Raw genomic sequence first — 21,331 nt, 5'->3', positions numbered from 1 at the left:
TGCATTGCTGCCCCCATAGACTGCAATGCATTTCTGGAGTCTTTTGGGAGATCTGCTCAGAAATGCATTGCCATCTATGGAAACGGCAATGTAGATCCTAGTGCCGCCGGCTCAATCTCCGGCAGAAATTCTGCCCAAAAATTCCACAGTGTGAACCCAGCCTTAGAGGACTGGGACTCTGATTCTCTTTTATATTCCATTATTTAACACACCTGTTAGCCTCATACAATTTTTGTTGTTGAGCTGTCCATACATTTAGATACAAAACTAGATATATTCTTCCATAAATAAAGAATATATTAGACTTTTGAATAATTACCAATTTCTTTAAAAAAAAAAAAAAAAAAACATTAAATGCAAAAATCGGCTTAGAAGATCATTCACAAAAGTAGGTATGGCTGTAAACAGAGGCAACTCCTCTGACAGATTTCAATCTGAATGAAACAAGGCTTCTTCACTACATGTGAAAAAACATGCCGGCAGCAATAGAGAAACTAAGAAATGGTTTAATCAATGACCTAGTTAAATTTTTTGCCATGGTCAGTACAAGGCAATAATAAAATAAAAAATGCATTTAAATGTGTACATGGCAATTACGTTTTATTAGACATAGAAGAGTCTATTTGGACACCCTCTATGGGACAGACTGAAGAACAGCTAACAAAACATTTTTTCGCAATCTACTAGATCTGAACCATAAATCTTTTTTCTATGGCTAACCATATAAATGCCCAGCATGCACATGCAATACGATATTTCAATATGTTTTCTAAAGTCCGATATACAGCCTCAGGTGATCAAAGGGCTTTAATTTTATAAGGCATTGTCTTAATGAGTCTTCCCCTTTAACCCCTTAAGGACATAGGGCGTATCCATATGCCCCCGTTTCCAAGTCCTTAAGGACCGAGGGCGTATGGATACGCCCTGAGCATTTCCGGCCCCCACCGCTAGCCGGAGGGGAGCCGGATGCCTGCTGAAATCGTTCAGCAGGCATCCCGGCATATCGCCCAGGGGGGTCATTATGTCCCCCCATGTCGGCGATTGCCGCAGATCGCTGGACAATTCAGTCCAGCGATCTGCGGTGGATTCCGGGTCAATGGGTCTCCAGTGACCCGATGACCCGGAATTACTGGCTGATCGGGGCCGTCAGAGACGGCCCCGAACAGCCATTGCCAGCAGGGGTGAGGTGGCACTGGTGCCACCTCACGATCGCCCTGATTCGACGGGCGGATTACCGGCCGACCAATCAGGGCGCCTGCTGCGGGTGTCACTCCCTCAACCCGCTCCGCCCCTCTTCCGGAGGACGTGAGCGGGTGCGGGAAGACGACCCCCGGTGCTGGGGACCCCGATCCCCGGCGTCCCTGTTGGGATCGGGGCCCCAGGAGCAGCGGCGGCGGCGGAGACGACGAGGGACTGACCTGTGCGGCTGGATCGTTGGAGGTGAGTGACAGCCTCCTGCTGTTGCTTAGCAACAGCTCCCAGCATGCAACAAGGGCATGCTGGGAGCTGTAGTTATGCAACAGCAGGAGGCAGACCACCACAACTCCCAGCATGCCCTTATGGGCATGCTGGGACTTGTAGTTTTGCAACAGCTGAAGGCACATTCTTTCTATGTAAAAGTGTACCTTCAGCTGTTGTGTAACTACAATCCCCAGCATCCCCAGCCAATGTAGTATGCCTCCGGCTGTTGCATAACTACAAGACCCAGCATGCCCTTCCGCTGTCCGTACATGCTGGGGGTTGTAGCTTTTGCAACAGCTGAAGGCACACTGGTTGCAAAACACTGAGTTTGTTACCAAACTCGGTGTTTCACAACCTGTGTGTCTCCAGCTGTTGCAAAACTACAACTCCCAGCATGCACTGATAGACCGTACATGCTTGGAGTTGTAGTTTTGCAACAGCTGGATGTTTCTCCCCCCCCCCCCCCCAATGTGAACGTACAGGGTACACTCACATGGGCGGAGGATTACAGTAAGTATCCGGCTGCAAGTTTGAGCTGCGGCAAATTTTCTGTCGCAGCTCAAACTGCCAGCGAGAAACTACTGTGAACCCCCGCCCATGCGACTGTACCCTAAAAACACTATACTACACTAACACACAATAAAATAAAAAGTAAAAAACACTACATATACACATACCCCTATACAACCCCCCTCCCCAATAAAAATGAAAAACGTCTGGTACGTCACTGTTTCCAAAACGGAGCCTCCAGCGGTTGCAAAACTACAACTCCCAGCATGCACTGATAGACCGTACATGCTGGGAGTTGTAGTTTTGCAACAGCTGGATGTCCCCCCCCCCCAATGTGAACGTACAGGGTACACTCACATGGGCGGAGGATTACAGTAAGTATCCGGCTGCAAGTTTGAGCTGCGTCAAATTTTCTGCCGCAGCTCAAACTGCCAGCGAGAAACTACTGTGAACCCCCGCCCGTGTGACTGTACCCTAAAAACACTACACTACACTACCACAAAATAAAATAAAAAGTAAAAAACACTACATATACACATACCCCTACACAGCCCCCCTCCCCTCCCCTCCCCAATAAAAATGAAAAACGTCTGGTACGCCACTGTTTCCAGAACGGAGCCTCCAGCTGTTGCAAAACAACTCCCAGTATTGCCAGATAGCCACTGACTGTCCAGGCATGCTGGGAGTTTTACAACAGCTGGAGGCCCCCTGTTTGGGAATCACTGGCGTAGAATACCCCTATGTCCACCCCTATGCAATCCCTAATTTAGGCCTCAAATGCGCATGGCACTCTCACTTTGGAGCCCTGTCGTATTTCAAGGCAACAGTTTAGGGCCACATATGGGGTATCGCCGTACTCGGGAGAAATTGGGCTTCAAATTTTGTGGGGTATTTTCTGCTATTACCCTTTTTAAAAATGTAAAATTTTTGGGAAAACAAGCATTTTAGGTAAAAAAAAAATTTTTTTTTTACATATACAAAAGTCATGAAACACCTGTGGGGTATAAAGGTTCACTTAACCCCTTGTTACGTTCCCCGAGGGGGTCTAGTTTCCAAAATGGTATGCCATGTGTTTTTTTTTTTGCTGTCCTGGCACCATAGGGGCTTCCTAAATGCGGCATGCCCCCAGAGCAAAATTTGCTTTCAAAAAGCCAAATGTGACTCCTTCTCTTCTGAGACCTGTTGTGCGCCAGCAGAGCAATTTTCACCCCCATATGGGGTGTTTTCTGAATCGGGAGAAATTGGGTTTCAAATTTTGGGGGGTATTTTCTGCTATTACACTTTTTAAAAATGTAAAATTTTTGGGAAACCAAGCATTTTAGGTAAAATTTTTTTTTTTTTTTTTTTTTTACATATGCAAAAGTCGTGAAACACCTGTAGGGTATTAAGGTTCACATTACCCCTTGTTACGTTCCCTGAGGGGTCTAGTTTCCAAAATGGTATGCCATGTGTGTTTTTTTGCTGTTCTGGCACCATAGGGGCTTCCTAAAGGTGACATGCCCCCCAAAAACCATTTGACGCTCCTTCCCTTCTGAGCCCTCTACTGCGCCCGCTGAACAATTAACATAGACATATGAGGTATGTGCTTACTCGAGAGAAATTGGGTTTCAAATAAAAGTAAAATTTTCTCCTTTTTACCCCTTACAAAAATTCAAAAATTGGGTCTACAAGAACATGCGAGTGTAAAAAATGAAGATTTTGAATTTTCTCCTTCACTTTGCTGCTATTCCTGTGAAACACCTAAAGGGTTAATACACTTACTGAATGTCATTTTGAATACTTTGGGGGGTGTAGTTTTTATAATGGGGTAATTTATGGGGTATTTCTAATATGAAGACCCTTCAAATCCACTTCAAACGTGAACTGGTCCATGAAAAATAGCGAGTTTGAAAATTTTGTGAAAAATTTCAAAATTGCTGCTGAACTTTGAAGCCCTCTGGTGTCTTCCAAAAGTAAAAACTCATAAATTTTATGATGCAAACATAAAGTAGACATATTATATATGTGAACCCAAAAAAAAATATTTTGAATATCCATTTTCCTTACAAGCAGAGAGCTTCAAAGTTAGAAAAATGCTAAATTTTCATTTTTTTCATCAAATTTGGTGATTCACCAAGAAAGGATGCAAGTTACCATAAAATTTTACCACTAAGTTAAAGCAGAATATGTCACGAAAAAACATTCTCTGAATCAGAATGATAACTAAAAGCATTCCAGAGTTATTAATGTTTAAAGTGACAGTGGTCATAATTGCAAAAAACGCTCCGGTCCTTAAGGTGAAAAAGGGCTCGGTCCTTAAGGGGTTAATGGTTTTCTTCTTCATGTGACCATTGCAGGTGAAGTCTCTTTAGGTGGACAGGAACATTTCTACATGGAGACCCAGAGTATCCGCGTTGTCCCTAAAGGAGAAGATGGAGAAATGGATGTGTATTTAAGTACCCAAGATCCAACTCATACACAGGTAAAGTGGCCTTAAACTGGCTTACCTAGCTTAGCCATGTGTAGATGTGATGTGTATTGCAATCAATGAAATTATAGCATTTTAGAATAAGATCTGTATCTAATTAATAAATAGGCCCATTATGTATTCTTCCTTTAATTAATTCGAAAATAACCCTGTGTTGTGCACCAAACCACAATACCACCCTACCGAGTATAATGAACCAACTAAAGGAATCATATTTGTAACTAGAGCTTAGCGAGCTTTTCAAAAGTTTAGGTCATCGGGCCAGCAGAACTTTTTGAAAAAGTTTCATTCACAGTGGACAAATTCTACGCAAGCCAGCAATACTGACAAAAACATGTATATAATGCCCTTTATGCTAGGGTCACCTTGGAATTTATTCAAGTAGTAATAAATTAGTTTTAAGAATAAGTTAATGTCAAACTTATGATAAAATGTGGTATTCCATGCTAACTAACAGCTTGTTTAACAACACACTGCACTACTGTATTTTGGATGATTTTTAACATTAAAATAAAGGTGCATAAAGTATCCCATTTTGTTGGGAGATGCCTTCTTTTGTTAGAATGGACACAGAAGTATCAGAAGACTCAATGGCTTTTTCCAAGCATTCTCCTTTTTTGGGAGTAGCAACAGGTTTAAAGGCTGGCAAGTGAAGAAGAAATTGATTTTTCCAAGCGTTCCCAAAATTCTCCCTTTTGGGAGTTGCAACAGGATTGGTGCCCCAAAATAGTTGTGACGAAATAGCTTTTGTATGAAAAAAAAAAAAAATACCCCTTTTGTGGGATCATGGGTTGTGTAGGCCTGGCTGGTGGTAGCAACAGCAAGGGTGGTTTACTGGTAGTAGTTATAGCCGGCAGACTACAGGCTGTGGTGGACTATTGATAGTTGTAGCCAGTGGACAGTACACAGTGGTGAGTAAACTAGTGATAGTTGTAGTAGCCAACAGACAGCAGGCAGTGGTGGACTAGTGATTGTTGTAACCAACGGACAGCAAGCAGTGGTGGGTGGCCCAGTGATAGTTGTAGAAGACAGCAGGGGTAGTGGTCTCATTTTGGAATTCTATTCCATTCCTCCGGATAAATTATTTCCTACTGGGGTTGTGGCAGATTCCATAAAACAAGAAGCCATGGTCTCAGAGATAAAAACTCTATTATATCAAAGAGTGTGTTGATGCCCATCAGTTCCTTCAGAAGGGACTTTACAAGGAGCATAGTTCAAGTACACTAAAGACCCAAATTAAATTGCTTTGTATGGGAAAAGCAATGGAAAAACTTTCTGAGATCAGTAGTTCCGCAGTGAGTTCTTCTGCATGTGCTTACTGCTCAGCTTTTTCCAAGACTGTATCGGGATTTATCAGTCTGTCAAACCCATCCCTATGCTGTCTCCTGATTGACCTAAGAGCTGTATGAAAGCAATAATTGTCTAGTCTGCAGTCATGTGATTTGCTATTTGCTGCAAAGTTTGCTAGGCTACCCTGACATTATCTCTTGGTTCCTATCTCCTCATCCCAAGGTGACATGGTGAAAAACGCCTTGACTTCCTCATCCCTTCTCCTATAATAGCGCCGTTGCAAGGCTAGCACGAGCCAAGCTTGACAAGTTCTAAAATTCTTTCCCCCAAAGTTCTGAGCGAGACAGGGTTCGCTGGGCTCAACTCGCTCATCTTTACGTCTAATCTATCTAAACACATATATAAAATATTTTTACAGATCTAAGGAAAGTCAAAAAAGAATGAATGATGACATGATCTAAAAAAACATGTACCGTATTTTTCGCCCGTATAAGATGCACTTTTTCTTCCCCAAAACTGGGGGGGAAAAGTCGGTGCGTCTTATACGGCGAATACACACCTATCGCGGTGGTCCCTGCGGCCATCAACGGCCGGGACCCGTGGCTAATACAGGACATCACCGATCGCGGTGATGCACTGTATTAACCCTTCAGACGAGGCGATCAACGCGTCTGAAGGGAAGGTGACACTAACCCGGCTGTTCAGTCGGGCTGATTTCACCGCGGTGGTCCTAAACAGCCCGACTGAATAGCCGGGTTAGTGCTTACAGGACACCGGGAGGGACCTTACCTGCCTCCTCGGTGTCTTCTCCGTTCAGGGATCCCCTGTATGGCCGGCGCTCTCCTTCCTCGTTGTCGTGTAAGTGCGTCGGCGTGCGTAACGACGTGACGGCGGCGTCGGAGAGCGAGGATTCCCGGCCGGCAGCAGAGACATTCCGGAGCGACGGGGACACGGCGACAGCGATGGAGCGACATCCAGGGCAGCGGTGACGGGTCCAGAGCGGCGGGGACACGTGAGTATTACCTCCTATGCAGTGGTCTTCAATCTGCGGACTTCCAGATGTTGCAAAACTACAACTCCCAGCATGCCTGGACAGCCAACGGCTGTCCGGGCATACTGGGAGTTGTAGTTTTGCAACATCTCGAGGTCCGCAGGTTGAAGACCACTATTGGGTTCAAAATCTTTATTTTTAATTTTTATTTTGCACCTATAAATTGGGTGCGTCTTATACGCCGGTGCGTCCTATAGGGCGAAAAATACGGTATATTAATCTTACAAAAATAAACGGCCACTGTGATTTGATCAGAACTTTGCATAAATCAATTGTTTATAAGAGTATAAGATGCTTTGTAAAATAACTTGTCAAAATAAAATGCTTCTTTCTCCTCTTATCAGACTCTCCTCAAAGTAATTAATAATTATTCCATTTATTCTGTAGGGTCTTTTAAGTGCAGTATTGAACATACCAGCTAACAGGATTGCATGCCATGTGAAGAGAGTTGGAGGGGCTTTCGGGGGAAAAGTTACAAAAACAGGATATCTTGCAGCAATCACTGCAGTTGCTGCCCACAAGTAAGTGATTGTTCATGCAATAATTTGGTACTGACCAGTCTCCAGTTTTAACCCCTCTCTTTTCTATATATAGTTGCCCTTTAAGAGATGTGTTCATCTGAGATAAAAGACACACAATGTTTAGTTTTCTATCATATATTGTTAGGTTTGTTCATCATTCTGCAATGATATGATGTAAATTGTGAAGGGCCTGAGGGGGCATTGCCTGATACCTGGATTCTCATTCTGGTGCTTTTTAACCTCCTGAGCAGTATTCCCGAGCGTGATTCGGGGTTAATTTTCCCTGCCAGGATCGGTAACCCCGAGTCACGCTCGGGGTAGAATTGCAGAGTTCCCGGCCGGGCTGCACGATATATCGCAAAAGCAATGCGGGGGCCGGCCAGAGCAGGTAAAGAAAAATACTAAAAGTCAGTGTTTCCCTATCAGGGGGCCTCCAGCTGTTGCAAAACTACAACTCTCTGCATGCCAGAACAGCCAAAGGCTGTCCGGGCATGCTGGGAGTAGTAGTTTCACAACAGCTGGAGGTACCCTGCTAGAAAAACACTGAGCTAAGTGTAAAAGGAAAAAGAAGTAAAATAAAAAAAACTTTTGCTCACCTAATCCCTGTCCATGAAGATGTCGTTCCCCTCCGTGCGCTCTGGTCCCTGCTCTCTTCACTATTCATCTTACAGGACCTTTCACTTTTCAGTCAATCACAGGCCGCAGTGGTGTAAAGCCTGTGATTGGCTGAAGGGGAAAGGACTTGTTCTGCAGCAAATCTAGTGTATTTGTATTTGTATTTGTATTTGCCCGGCAAACCTAGTGTATTCTGCTGCAGGACAAGGTGACAAGGGGGGGGGGGGGGGGGGGGGGAAATGTGACAGAGGGGGGGAATGTGACAGAGGGGGGGGGAATGTGACAGAGGGGGGGGGGAATGTGACGGGGGGGGATGTGATGGGGGGGAATGTGATGGGGATGTGACAGGGGGGGAGGGGAATGTGACATGAAGGGGGGGGATGTGACAAGGAGGGGGATGTGACAGGGGGAGGGGAATGTAACATGAAGGGGGAGAATGTGACGGGGGGGAATGTGAAAAGGGGGGAAGAATGTGACAAGGAGGGGGGAGAATGTGACGGGGGGATGTGACAAGGGAGAGGGGGAATGTGACAAGGGAGGGGGAATGTGACGGGGGAGATTAGGAATGGGCGGGGGGGAGATGTGAAATTCAGTGCAAAAAATTGTACCGCTTTTGGTACAAATTTCCAGACAGAATCATACCGCCAGGGAGGTTAAAGGAAAACTAATAGCGGGTTTACCCTCACTAAACCCAATTACACAGGGTTATAGTGTGGCTGAAGTCGATTAAAAGGACGTAAAATGTACCTGGATTGGTGCCACCATTCCGGAGATACAGCTGGTATTAACCTGCATTGTTAGCCTGGCATACCCAGCATCCTGCTTCTGTGCCATATGCCTGCCCAACTTGTGAATAATCATAAGGACCCTTCGCTTATTTGAGTGCGAGGTGGGTGTGCATATGGGAGCAGAGGTAGGATGCCTGTTATGCCGGGCCCTGCCTCTATTGTGCAAGAGGGGTTCATTTCCATTCTGGCAATGCAGACTAATGCCTTCTTTATCTCCAGCACCGATCCAGGTGAGTTTTATGGCATTTTTATCTGGTTAACCTGCACTGTAACCATTTGTTTTGGGTTTAGTGCGTGTGAACCAGCTGTCAGTTTCCCTTTAAATCTTTGTGTCATGTGGCGCACTGCTTCTCAGACTTAATAGGCATAGCACAGTTAGGCTAGGTTTCCACTTGGTTTTTTTTCTGGCAGTTTTTGGAAAACAGACACTGCAGTTTTTGAGCCAAAGCCATGAATGTATTCAAAAGGAATAGGAAATATAAAGGAAGGACTTATACTTCCCTCCCTTATGGATCCATTTTTGAATTTGGCTCAAAAACTGCAGTGGCAGTTTTCCAAAAACTGCCAGAAAAAAAAACAAGTGGAAACCTAGCCTTAAAGGGGTATTCCTGGCCAAAACTTTTTTTTATATATCAACTGGCTCCGGAAAGTTAAACAGATTTGTAAATTACTTCTATTAAAAAATCTTAATCCTTCCAATAGTTATTAGCTTCTGGAGTTGAGTTGTTGTTGTTTTCTGTCTAACTGCTCTCTGATGACTCACGTCCCGGGAGCTGTGCAGTTCCTATGGGGATATTCTCCCATCATGCACAGCTCCCGGGACGTGACATCATCATTGAGCAGTTAGACAGAAAACTTCAGAAGCTAATAACTATTGGAAGGATTAAGATTTTTTAATAGAAGTAATTTACAAATCTGTTTAACTTTCCGGAGCCAGTTGATATATATATAAAAAGGTTTTGCCTGGAATACCCCTTTAAAGTATAAAAAATAGTACACTTTATTCATTATTTCTTTTATAATAATAATACATAGAGAATGTCCATCACCTGGAGCACATTCCTTCCCATCATGCAATAACATTCATTTGTACCCATAAAAATGAACCCCCTTTTCACCCCTATTTTTTCCTTTTCATGTTTTATTTGTAATGGTTTTCCATTCAGGACTAAGCGTGCGGTCCGCTGTGTTCTGGAACGTGGTGATGACATGTTAATTACAGGAGGACGACATCCATATCTTGGGAAGTATAAAGTAAGTTACAATTGACTACCTCCTGATCCATAGACAAGCAGAGGACAGACATTGTAGAATTGATTACCGATCAATGATCCATTCCTGGACTACATCCTCCCTTTTTTTTGTCATATTCTGCTTGAAGATGAAGCCATTTAATTAAGATTTTAGGATTGTGGTGGAGGGAACTTGCTATTATATGAATAGAACAGATTATGCTCCTAACAATATGGCACGCTTCACTAAATGAGTTTTGCTGGAATCTAAACCTAAAAAGGATTTGTCAGCTCTCCTAGCAAGTAAATACTTAAATTCCCATAGATATTCTAGATTCTTCGAATGCTACATTATGGTATTCCTTTGCTATTCAATTAAAACAAGCCTATTTAACGTTGTACAAACACTTAGGCTGGATCCACACTACGTTTTGTCCCATACGGGAGCGCATACGGCAGGGGGGAGCTAAAAGCTCGCGCTCCCGTATGTGACCGTATGCGCTCCCGTATGCCATTCACTTCAATGAGCCGACCGGAGTGAAACGTTCGGTCCGGTCGGCTCATTTTTGCGCCGTATGCGCTTTTACAACCGGACCTAAAACCGTGGTTGACCACAGTTTTAGGTCCGGTTGTAAAAGCGCATACGGCGCAAAAATGAGCCGACCGGACCGAACGTTTCACTCCGGTCGGCTCATTGAAGTGAATGGCATACGGGAGCGCATACGGTCACATACGGGAGCGTGAGCTTTTAGCTCCCCCCTGCCGTATGCGCTCCCGTATGGGACAAAACGTAGTGTGGACCCAGCCTTATAACTCTTTAAGATTTGGCAGTGGGATCTTAATCCACATCGGACCTGATTAACTAAAATGAAACAACGTGGTTTTTTTTTTGTTGTTTTTTTTTGGCTTGGGTTCCAAATTTTTGTTACATAGTTGATGCTTTAAAGGGTACCTCTCATCAAAAAAACTTTTGATATATTATAGATTAATGCATGCAGAATAACTTTACAATTGCATGTTATTAAAAAATATGCTTCTTTCTATTTAATTTTCCACTTTGAAGAAATGACCACTAGGGGTCTCCCTACCAGTCCTGGCAGCAAGCATTTCAGACTCATGCTGGAATCCTAAACACTACGAGCTGCCAGTCTGCTTTGTTCACAAAGGAGAACACTCAGAGCTGCCAGCCTGCTTTGTTCACAGCCTGTTTGGCTGTGAACAAAGCAGGCTGGCAGCTCTGAGTGTTTAGGACTCCAGTATGAGTCAGAAATGGTTGCTGACAGGACTGATCGGGAAAAATACAATAGAAAGAAGCATATTTTTCATTAACATGCTATTGGAAAGTTATTCAACATTCATTAATCTAAAATATATCAAAAGTTTATTTGATGAGAGGTACCCTTTAAAATGTCATCTCATATTAACACAAATGCCCCAAAACCTTTAGGCTAGGTTGTTACACAGGTTTTTATCTTGCATTTTTGAGAAAACTACCACAGCAGTTTTTGAGCGAAAGCCGGAAGTGTTTTTAAAAGGAATATGAAATATAAATGAAGGACTTATACTACTTCTTCATGGAGCCACTTCTGACTTGCCTTAACCTACGTTTTGCAATTGTATTAATCAAAATGGGGCGTGTCAGAAATGTATTCAAAAGGAATAGGACATATAAAGGAAGGACTTACACTTCTCCTTCCTTATGGATCCACTTCTGACTTTGGCTCAAAAACTGCAGTGGCAGTATTCCAAAAACTGCCAGAAAAAAACAAGTGGAAACTTAGCCTTTGGCTATTTTTGATAATGCTCATATGTTTCTTGGCATCTTATAACATGATTTCTTTGTTCTGAAGGTATCTTTGCTTTACCATGAGGAAAACTCTTCTCTATTTTCCCTCACAAGACCCTGTTGGGAGTCAGAAGTCCCGGGAATGATTTCTAGATGATAAGTGCACTGTCCCAAAATTACACACGCCATAATAGTAAAAAAGAACCTGACACTATTAACCCCTTAAGAACTCAGGGTTTTTCCGTTTTTGCACTTTCGTTTTTTCAGCCTTACCATTTAAAAATCATAACCCTTTCAATTTTCCACCTAAAAATCCATATTATGGCGTATTTTTTGCGTCGCCAATTCTACTTCGCAGTGACATTAGTAATTTTACCCAAAAATGCACGGCGAAACGGGAGAAAAAAATCATTGTGCGACAAAATCGGAAAAAAAAACGCCATTTTGTAACTTTTGGGGGCTTCCGTTTCTACGCAGTGCATATTTCGGTAAAAATTACACCTTTTCATTATTCTGTAGGTCCATACGGTTAAAATGATACCCTACTTATATAGGTTTGATTTTGTCCATGTACAGGGCGGTATGAGGGTTAATTTTTTGCGCCGTGATCTGAAGTTTTTATCGGTATGATTTTTGTTTTGATCGGACTTTTTGATCACTTTTTATTCATTTTTTTAATGGTATAAAAAGTGACCAAAATACGCTTTTTTGGACTTTGGAATTTTTTTGCGCGTACGCCATTGACCGTGCGGTTTAATTAATTATATATTTTTATAGTTCGGACATTTACGCACGCGGCGATACCACACATGTTTATTTATTTATTTTTTTTACACTTTTTTTTTATGGGAAAAGGGGGGTGATTCAAACTTTTATTAGGGAAGGGGTTAAATGACCTTTATTAACACTTTAAAAAAAAAAAATTTGCAGTGTTATAGGTCCCATAGGGACCTATAACACTGCACACACTGATCTCCTATGCTGATCACTGGCGTGTATTAACAGGCCTGTGATCAGCATTATCGGCGCTTTACTGCTCCTGCCTGGATCTCAGGCATGGAGCAGTCATTCGTCGATCGGACACCTAGGAGGCAGGTAAGGGCCCTCCCGGTGTCCGGTCAGCTGTTCGGGACGCCGTGATTTCACAGCGGCGGTCCCGAACAGCCCGACTGAGCAGCCGGGTCACTTTCAGTTTCACTTTAGAAGCGGCGGTCAGCTTTGACCACCGCTTCTAAAGGGTTAATACCGCACATCGCCGCGATCGGCGATGTGTGGTATTAGCCGCGGGTCCCGGCCGTTGATGAGCGCCGGGACCGACGCGAAATGATGCAGGATCGCGGCGCGATCCCGCTTCATATGGCGGGAGCCGGCACAGGACGTAAATATATGTCCAGCGTCTTTAAGGGGTTAATATATCCCTCCCATTCATCACTTCATTGTAAATCCCCAAGGACTAAAGATTAATTTTTGTATCTGTATAGCAGTAAGTGCCATAGCATGCTTTACTACTTTTTCAGTTCTTTGTTTTATTTTTTCTTTAGATTTTTTTATCTTTATCCATTTGATTCACTAGAATGGTATAGATCTATGTATATTTTTACTGTTACCAAAATTTGTCTTTCAGGTGGGGTTCATGAATGATGGCCGTGTGACTGCTTTAGATGTTTCTTATTATAATAATGCTGGATCGACTTCAGACGACTCCGTCCTTGTGAGTATTCATATGATTTTTTACGCAACACATCTTATTGTCACAAATATGTGAAAAAGCATGTCAGGAAATGTCATAAAAAATACAGACTTGTACTGTACAGTATCCTGAAGTTTCTACAGCACCGACACATGGAAAAAAAGAATGTTCTTCTTGTCTTACAGGTTTATACTGTATTTAGAAATATTTTTTACAGAACTGCATGGAACATAATGTAGCATGAAGAGTAGTGGTGGAACATCTTTGCCCTTCCTTACCCACTGTATAAAAGACATGGACAACCTCAATTCTTTTGCATGACTGGGGGACAGTCATAGCTTTTATTTACCATCTATCAAAATTCTTTTAAATGTTTTTATTTATTATCAACCAACTTGACAGGTGGAACTCTTAAGTAACACAAAATGGTGGACAATGCAATATGCCTGTAGCCAACATTCCCCACTGGCAAGTTTACCTTCAGCCTTCCGCTCTTATTTTACTCTCTTCCTCCAATTGGGACATAAAAGGAAGCTTATACTGCCCTATAATAAGAAAAAGATGGCCACCAATGACCACCATTCTCTTAGCAATAACAAAAAACACACCACAACCTGGCCGTGGGGTTATTCTCAGCAAAATGTGCAAATGCGTTTATTTTTATTTTTTTATATTATATTTGTATATATTTTATTTATTTTAGTAAGGGTGTAACAAATATAATTACAAAATTCAAAAGTACTAAGGGATCGTAAAATAAAATAGCACACCCTCATAAAAGAAAAAAGGGTGGGCAGGTAGGCAACTTCCTACTACAAGTGTCGGTATGTGTGTGGGTGGGAAAACAGAGTGGGTGCGAAGTCTATAAAGAATTTGGGAGTGACAAACTCTTTTAGGTGCCACCCACAAAGGAGGTAGCTGCTACCCAGAAAGACTGAGAATAAAGCCCACCAGCCCCTTATATGACAGCAAATGCAGAAGAGGGGGGAAGGGGGGCGACTTTTCTCCTGGGTCTGGCCATTAACTCCTTTGCTGCCCACATTGACCCATGTCCCTGCAGTCTGTGATACCTAAACCAATCCGGCCAGGTATCAACCATACTGAGAAGCATAGGCTATTAGACTTTTAAGAATCACAAAACTGAGACATATATAACTCAATAGATATTACTTTGGTTTTCATCCCTTTTGATACTATAGAGGAAATTTATCAGAGTCTGTGCCTTGCACAGAGCAACAAAAATGCAGCAATTTTCTAACGGTGCATGCGCAGTAACAATGGCCAGAGCTCTCTCCATACGGTGACTCCACATCACTATGACGTGGAATTGAAGGCAATGATTATGGTAAGGGGGCAGGCTTAGGACGTGTCTTGAAGCGCGATGCTGGGGACAAACAACAGAACTTTACCAGGGCACAAGTCAGCTGCAATTGGAGGGAGAAAAGTAAATGACCCCTCATTGGATTCCTGTTCACCCACACTATAACCCAGTGTATTGGGTTTAGTGTGGGTGAACTTGGTGACAGTTTTACTTTAAAGATTTATGTTTCTTGACCATCAGTCCTACCTACAAATCAGTAACTAATTCTAGATATAACTTTACTTTTCAGGTGGTAGAGGTAGGGATGATGAACATGGACAATGCCTACAAGATACCCAATTTGAGATGCAAAGGAAGTGCCTGCAAGACTAACCTGCCTTCAAACACTGCCTTCCGAGGATTCGGGTACCCACAAGCTGCTTTTGTAACAGAAACCTGGATGAGTGAGATAGTTATTAAGACTGGATTACCACCTGAGAAGGTGAGTTGAGTAGATTTGGAGGGTCATGTGTATACATAACACAGTGTATTATGTTTAAGGGTATTCCCATCTCATTAACCTAGTGTAATTATATAGCTTAGGCAAAAATTAGATGGAACAACTGGCGGCGGCGGCAGTGACAGTCCGCTCCTATACAAAACATTCATGCATACACATATCATACATGCACCAGCCACTGCCTCCATATCATACATACACACAAACACCCGCCACTGCCCCCCCCCCCACATCATACATTACATACACACATCACAGATACATCATACATTACATACACTCACACCATACATATACACCATACATATGCACACATCATACATACACCCGCCGCTGCCCCCCCATCATACATTACATACACACATCACACATACAGACATCATACACACATCACACATACACTCACACCATACATATGCACACATCATACATACACCCGCCGCTGCCCCCCCCACACATCATACATTACATACACTCACACCATACATATACACCATACATATGCACACATCATACATACACCCGCCGCTGCCCCCCCATCATACATTACATACACACATCACACATACAGACATCATACACACATCACACATACACTCACACCATACATATGCACACATCATACATACACCCGCCGCTGCCCCCCCACACATCATACATTACATACATACACACATCACACTTAGACATCATACACACATTATACATTACATCAGTGGTCTTCAAACTGTGGCCCTCCAGATGTTGCAAAACTACAATTTCCAGCATGACCAAACAGCCGTTGGCTGTCTGGGCATGCTGGGAGTTGTAGTTTTGCAACAGCTGGAGGTCCACAGTTTTGATCTAAATGCTGTGATAATAATGGCGGACTTTAACTATCCTGATATAAACTGGGAGACTGAGACCTGTGAATCTCATAAAGGAAACAGGTTTCTGACTATAGCTAAAGACAATTATCTGTCCCAAATGGTGCAGAGCCCGAGCAGAGGGGGCGCCCTACTAGACTTAATATTAAGCAACAGACCTGATAGAGTAATTAATGTGCAAGTAGAAGGACACCTAGGAAATAGTGATCATAATATAATACATTATATCTTGTTCTTCAATAAGGGAATCTCTCGAGGGGCCACAAAAACAATAAACTTTAGGAAGGTAAAATATGACCAACTCAGAGAAGCCCTTAATAATATAAATTGGGATAATGTCCTCAAAAACAAGAATACTAACACTAAATGGGAGCCTTTTAAAAATATCTTAAAGAGTAGCTCCCACCATCCTATATAATTTTTTTCTGTCCCTGCCCATTGCACATCTATCCCTAACCCCCTCCCTGCTTTTAATTATTTTTTTTACTATATTAAAAATAACTTTTTGTCTGCCTGGTAGTGTTCTCACTACCAGGCAGACTTCCCCAGCAGGCACCACGTCACTGATGCCTGCTGGGGCGGACTTCTGCCCTTAGTTCATCTACATAGTTACATAGTTACATAGTTAGTATGGTTGAAAAAAGACATACGTTCATCGAGTCCAACCAGGAAATTGAAGGGAAGGGTGTAAGGGGATAAGGGAAAGGGATGTAGTTTTATAATTCTGCATAAGCATTAATGTTATTTTGTTCCAGGAATGTATCTAACCCTGTTTTAAAGCTGTTAATTGTTCCTGCTGTGACCAGTTCCTGAGGTAGACCGTTCCATAAATTCACAGTCCTCACGGTAAAGAAGGCGTGTCGCCCCTTTAGACTAAACCTTTTCTTCTCCAGACGGAGGGAGTGCCCCCTCGTCCTTTGGGGGGGTTTAACCTGGAACAGTTTTTCTCCATATTTTTTGTATGGGCCATTAATATACTTATATACGTTTATCATTTCCCCCCTTAAACATCTCTTCTCAAGACTAAACAATTGTAACTCCTTTAATCGCTCCTCATAGCTAAGATGTTCCATGCCCCATATTAGTTTAGTCGCGCGTCTCTGCACCCTTTCCAACTCCACAGTGTCCCTCCTATGAACAGGCGACCAAAACTGAACAGCATATTCCAGGTGAGGCCGTACCAATGATTTATAAAGGGGGAGTATTATGTCCCTGTCCCTTGAGTCCATGCCTCTTTTTATACATGACAATATCCTGCCAGCTTTGGAAGCAGCAGCCTGACATTGCATGCTATTCTGTAGTCTGTGATCTACAAGTACACCCAGATCCTTCTCTACCAGTGACTCTGCCAGTTTAATCCCCCCTAAGACATACAATGCTTGCAGGTTATTAGTACCCAGATGCATAACTTTACATTTATCCACATTGAACCTCATTTGCCAAGTGGATGCCCAGACACTTAGTCTATGCAAGTCATCTTGTAACTTATGCACATCCTCTGTAGACTGTACTGTGCTACAAAGCTTGGTGTCATCTGCAAAGATAGAAACAGAGCTGTTAATACCATCCTCTATATCATTGATAAATAAATTAAACAACAGCGGGCCCAGTACTGAACCTTGGGGTACACCACTAATTACCGGGGACCAATCAGAGTACGAATCATTGACCACCACTCTCTGGGTACGATCCATGAGCCAGTGTTCAATCCAGTTACAAACTAAAGTTTCCAAACCCAAAGACCTTAACTTACCTGTCAGACGTCTATGAGGGACAGTATCAAACGCTTTAGCAAAATCCAGAAACACTATATCCACAGCCATTCCTCTGTCAAGGCTTCTACTCACCTCTTCATAAAAGCAAATTAGATTGGTTTGACAACTTCTATCCTTAGTAAACCCATGCTGGCTATCACTTATAATACTATTATCCCCTATATATTCCTGTATGTAATCCGTTATAAGTCCTTCAAACAATTTATCCACAATGCACGTTAAACTTACCGGTCTATAGTTTCCTGGGGGAGACCTAGAGCCCTTTTTACATGCTGGGAGTTGCAGTAGTGAAACAGCTGGAGGCACCCTGTGTAGATGAACTATAACATAGTGCCATGCGGCGCTACGCCCGCCACATACCCCGTTCCCTCTGTCACCCCCCCCCCCCCCCCCCCGCATACCCTGTTCCCCCTGTCACAAACACCCCCCCCTCCTTCTAATGCTTACTGATACTGCAGAGTCTGGCAGCGGGTGTGCAGGGGCAGTGGCGGCGACGACATGTGCAGGAGAAGTGGCCTCCCATCCAGTGGCCGGGGAGCCAATCTGCTTGCTCCCGCCTGTCTGATTGACAGGCAGGGAGAGAGCGCAGTGTAAATGAATAAGGACTAATTGCCCGGCTGTAATCAGTCCGAATTCAGGCGTGATGTCACGCCGTGCTGCAGCCGGCCCCTAGGAGGGAGACCCCTAGTGGCCTGTTTTCAAACGTAAAATTCACCCTCAAAATGAAAAAATAAATAATGAAAATATATTACAGATAGGTTGTAGTACATAAGTACTACAACATATCAAAAAATTAATTTGGTGACAGTGCCCATTTAAATTCTCACTGTAAGAGAATTTATGGGAATTTATGGGAATAAAATTTATGGGAATAAAATGGTCAGAAATAAAAGAAAACCAATATGGAGAATAAAAACGTTAAGGGGTCAATAAATGACAAAAATAAAGCATTTCAACTACTAAAACAGAATGGCAGTGAAAAAGCATTAAAAAGCTATAGAGAAAAATTTAAAATATGTAAAAAAACAGATAAAAGCCGCAAAAATAGAGACAGAAAGACTCATTGCCAAAGAGAGTAAAACTAACCCCAAAATGTTTTAACTACGGTACATAAATAGCAAAAAGGTCAAAAATGAAAGTGTGGGCCCCTTTAAAAAATGATGAGGAAGAAATTATAAACGGGAATCAGGAAAAAGCAAATATATTAAACAAATTCTTCTCCAATGTATTCACCGAGGAAAATGAAATGCCAGGTGAAGTACAGCGAGAATGTTTGTCTGCCTATGGCTCTACCTCGGTGCTGGTGGAAGGACACACCCTCAAAAAGAAAGAAGTTTTTTTGTGAGAACAAACTGTAGGAGTTCCATCACGAATGCTTTGTGAGTTGCAAACTGTACATCTCTCGTACTCAAGAAGGACTGCACTGCTTCACATCCCAGTCCATGTGGGATTGACAAGTACAGGGCCTCCACCTCCAGAGAAGCCAAGAAGCTCCCTTTCTCGCCGTGGAGGCCCTCCAGACGACTCAGTACATCGGTGGTATCTCTGACGTATGACTGCAGTGCATATACGAATGGACGCAATACACTCTCGACATACTGACTGGGGCCTTGGGTTAAGTTGTCAATACCCAAGATGATCAGGTGTCCCCTCAGGGGTTGTAACCCTTTATGGACCTTGGGTATGCTATAAAAGGATGCTATCTTTGGTGAGTCTGGTTTCAAATACTGAAAGTCTTTGTCATCTATCAAGCAACCTTTTTATAACATTCTTGATCACTGAGTATGGTCATGCACATTGTGTGATATGCTTCCCTGGTCATAACCACTATATTGCCACCTTTTTTCTGATGGTTTTATGACCAGGGAGGTATCTTTCTCCAGTGTTCAGGTGTATCACATTTTAATGTTTATGTACTGTAGTTCACAATGCTAATGCATTTGTATATTACAGTTTTAATATTGCTAGTGTCTTGTCATCTGTGTATTTCAGGTCAGAGAGATAAATCTGCACAGGGGAATCGGCCAGACCCACTTGAAACAGGAGATCGATGCCAGAACTTTGATCATGTGCTGGAATGAGTGCATTGAGAAGTCTTCTTACCACAACAGAAGACTGGCCATTGAGGAGTTCAATAAACAGAACTACTGGAAGAAAAAGGGCTTGGCCATCATCCCTATGAAGTTTCCCATTGGATCCATTGCAAAATTTTTTGGACAGGTAGAATGTTACCTATAGTGCTCTTTTTATATTTGGATATAAACATGCATGCACTATCTTTGATATTGCCTTAGTTCTACATACTCACATGTATGAACAGACACCAAATATTATTTCTGTATTACGCACCATTTGTAGGAAGTCGTTTTATGAAGGAAAAACAGTGTCAGCACTGGTAGTGCTAAGTGTTATGTGCATAACTGACAGATTAATATTGCTTATGCCATATTATGTCCTTAGCCTAGGAAAATGGTTACCTGATATCCCTCAGAGCGTTCAAGCATGTGAACTAAAGTCTTCCATTCATTCAATAATGATTAAATGTTCACACAGAACAGAGATGCTGAAGATTGTGTGCAGAAGAAAATCTGCAGCATTTCTGCAGCAAAATTTGCAGCAGAAATCTACACCATAATTAGAGATTTGTTGTAGATTTGCTGCTGCAAATTTTGGTGTGGGTTATGTTGATATTGTAGGAGAAAAAATATTTACTATTCCTATACCGACAGTTTAGTGTCTACTTTTGCAACACAATTTTGGCACACCAAAATTTTTGAATATTGCAGCACCTAACAGTAAGAAACAGAACAACCCCACAAATAGTTTTTTTGTTTTAAAGGGGTTATCAAGGAAAAACAAAAATTCAGCTAGCTCTAGAAAGTTAAACAGATTTAAAATCGTAACCCTTTCAGTACTTATGAGCTGCTGAATTTGAGTTGTTCTTTCTGGAGCCAGTTTATATATAAAAAAAATGTTTTCATGGAATACCCCTTTAATCTATCAAAGTGGGCATGTTAAAAAAAATTTCAGTTCACCCCTAGATGACAATTGACATATATGCCCTGACTGCCTGGTGCTGCAGATCATTCCTCTTCTGATACAGTCTGCCTTTCCCCTAATATAAATTTCACTCCCTAATATAAATCACTCTCCGTTACCATTTTATAAATAAAAAAAAATTTAAATAACCCCACAAAACAAATATTTGGTATTGCCAGGTGCGGAATTGTCTAAACCATTAAAGTATAGTGTTAATGATCCCACATGGTGAATGGCGTAAATTTAGAAAAAAGAAAAAAACAGAATAGGTAGCTCTACAATAGTGAAGAATAGAAAAAGGCACGAGAACTGGTATAATGCTGAGGTTGCGTACCCTATACAACCTTAAATATATGTGGAAAAAAACTGTATATACTGTCCTCTAGTGTAAGCCAGGGTTGTGTGTTCTAATGATATATA

At 42.3% G+C, this 21,331-nt stretch overlaps 1 protein-coding gene across 5 annotated transcripts in view; it reads left to right on the top strand.

Annotated features, from left to right (window-relative positions):
* LOC130285220 (aldehyde oxidase-like) overlaps positions 1-21,331 on the top strand; it is a 113,561-nt gene that overhangs the window by 67,631 nt on the left and 24,599 nt on the right. For all 5 annotated transcript variants that reach the window (XM_056536549.1, XM_056536550.1, XM_056536551.1 and 2 more), the window contains 6 exons: positions 4,308-4,432; positions 7,167-7,300; positions 9,870-9,957; positions 13,346-13,432; positions 15,022-15,213; positions 19,865-20,092. In XM_056536549.1, coding sequence (XP_056392524.1) covers positions 4,308-4,432; positions 7,167-7,300; positions 9,870-9,957; positions 13,346-13,432; positions 15,022-15,213; positions 19,865-20,092 — 854 coding nt within the window. The remainder of the gene's footprint in view (positions 1-4,307; positions 4,433-7,166; positions 7,301-9,869; positions 9,958-13,345; positions 13,433-15,021; positions 15,214-19,864; positions 20,093-21,331) is intronic.

Source organism: Hyla sarda, chromosome 8, assembly GCF_029499605.1.
Source record: "Hyla sarda isolate aHylSar1 chromosome 8, aHylSar1.hap1, whole genome shotgun sequence".
Taxonomy (NCBI): domain Eukaryota; kingdom Metazoa; phylum Chordata; class Amphibia; order Anura; family Hylidae; genus Hyla; species Hyla sarda.
This window is presented reverse-complemented; position numbering and strand designations above follow the sequence as displayed.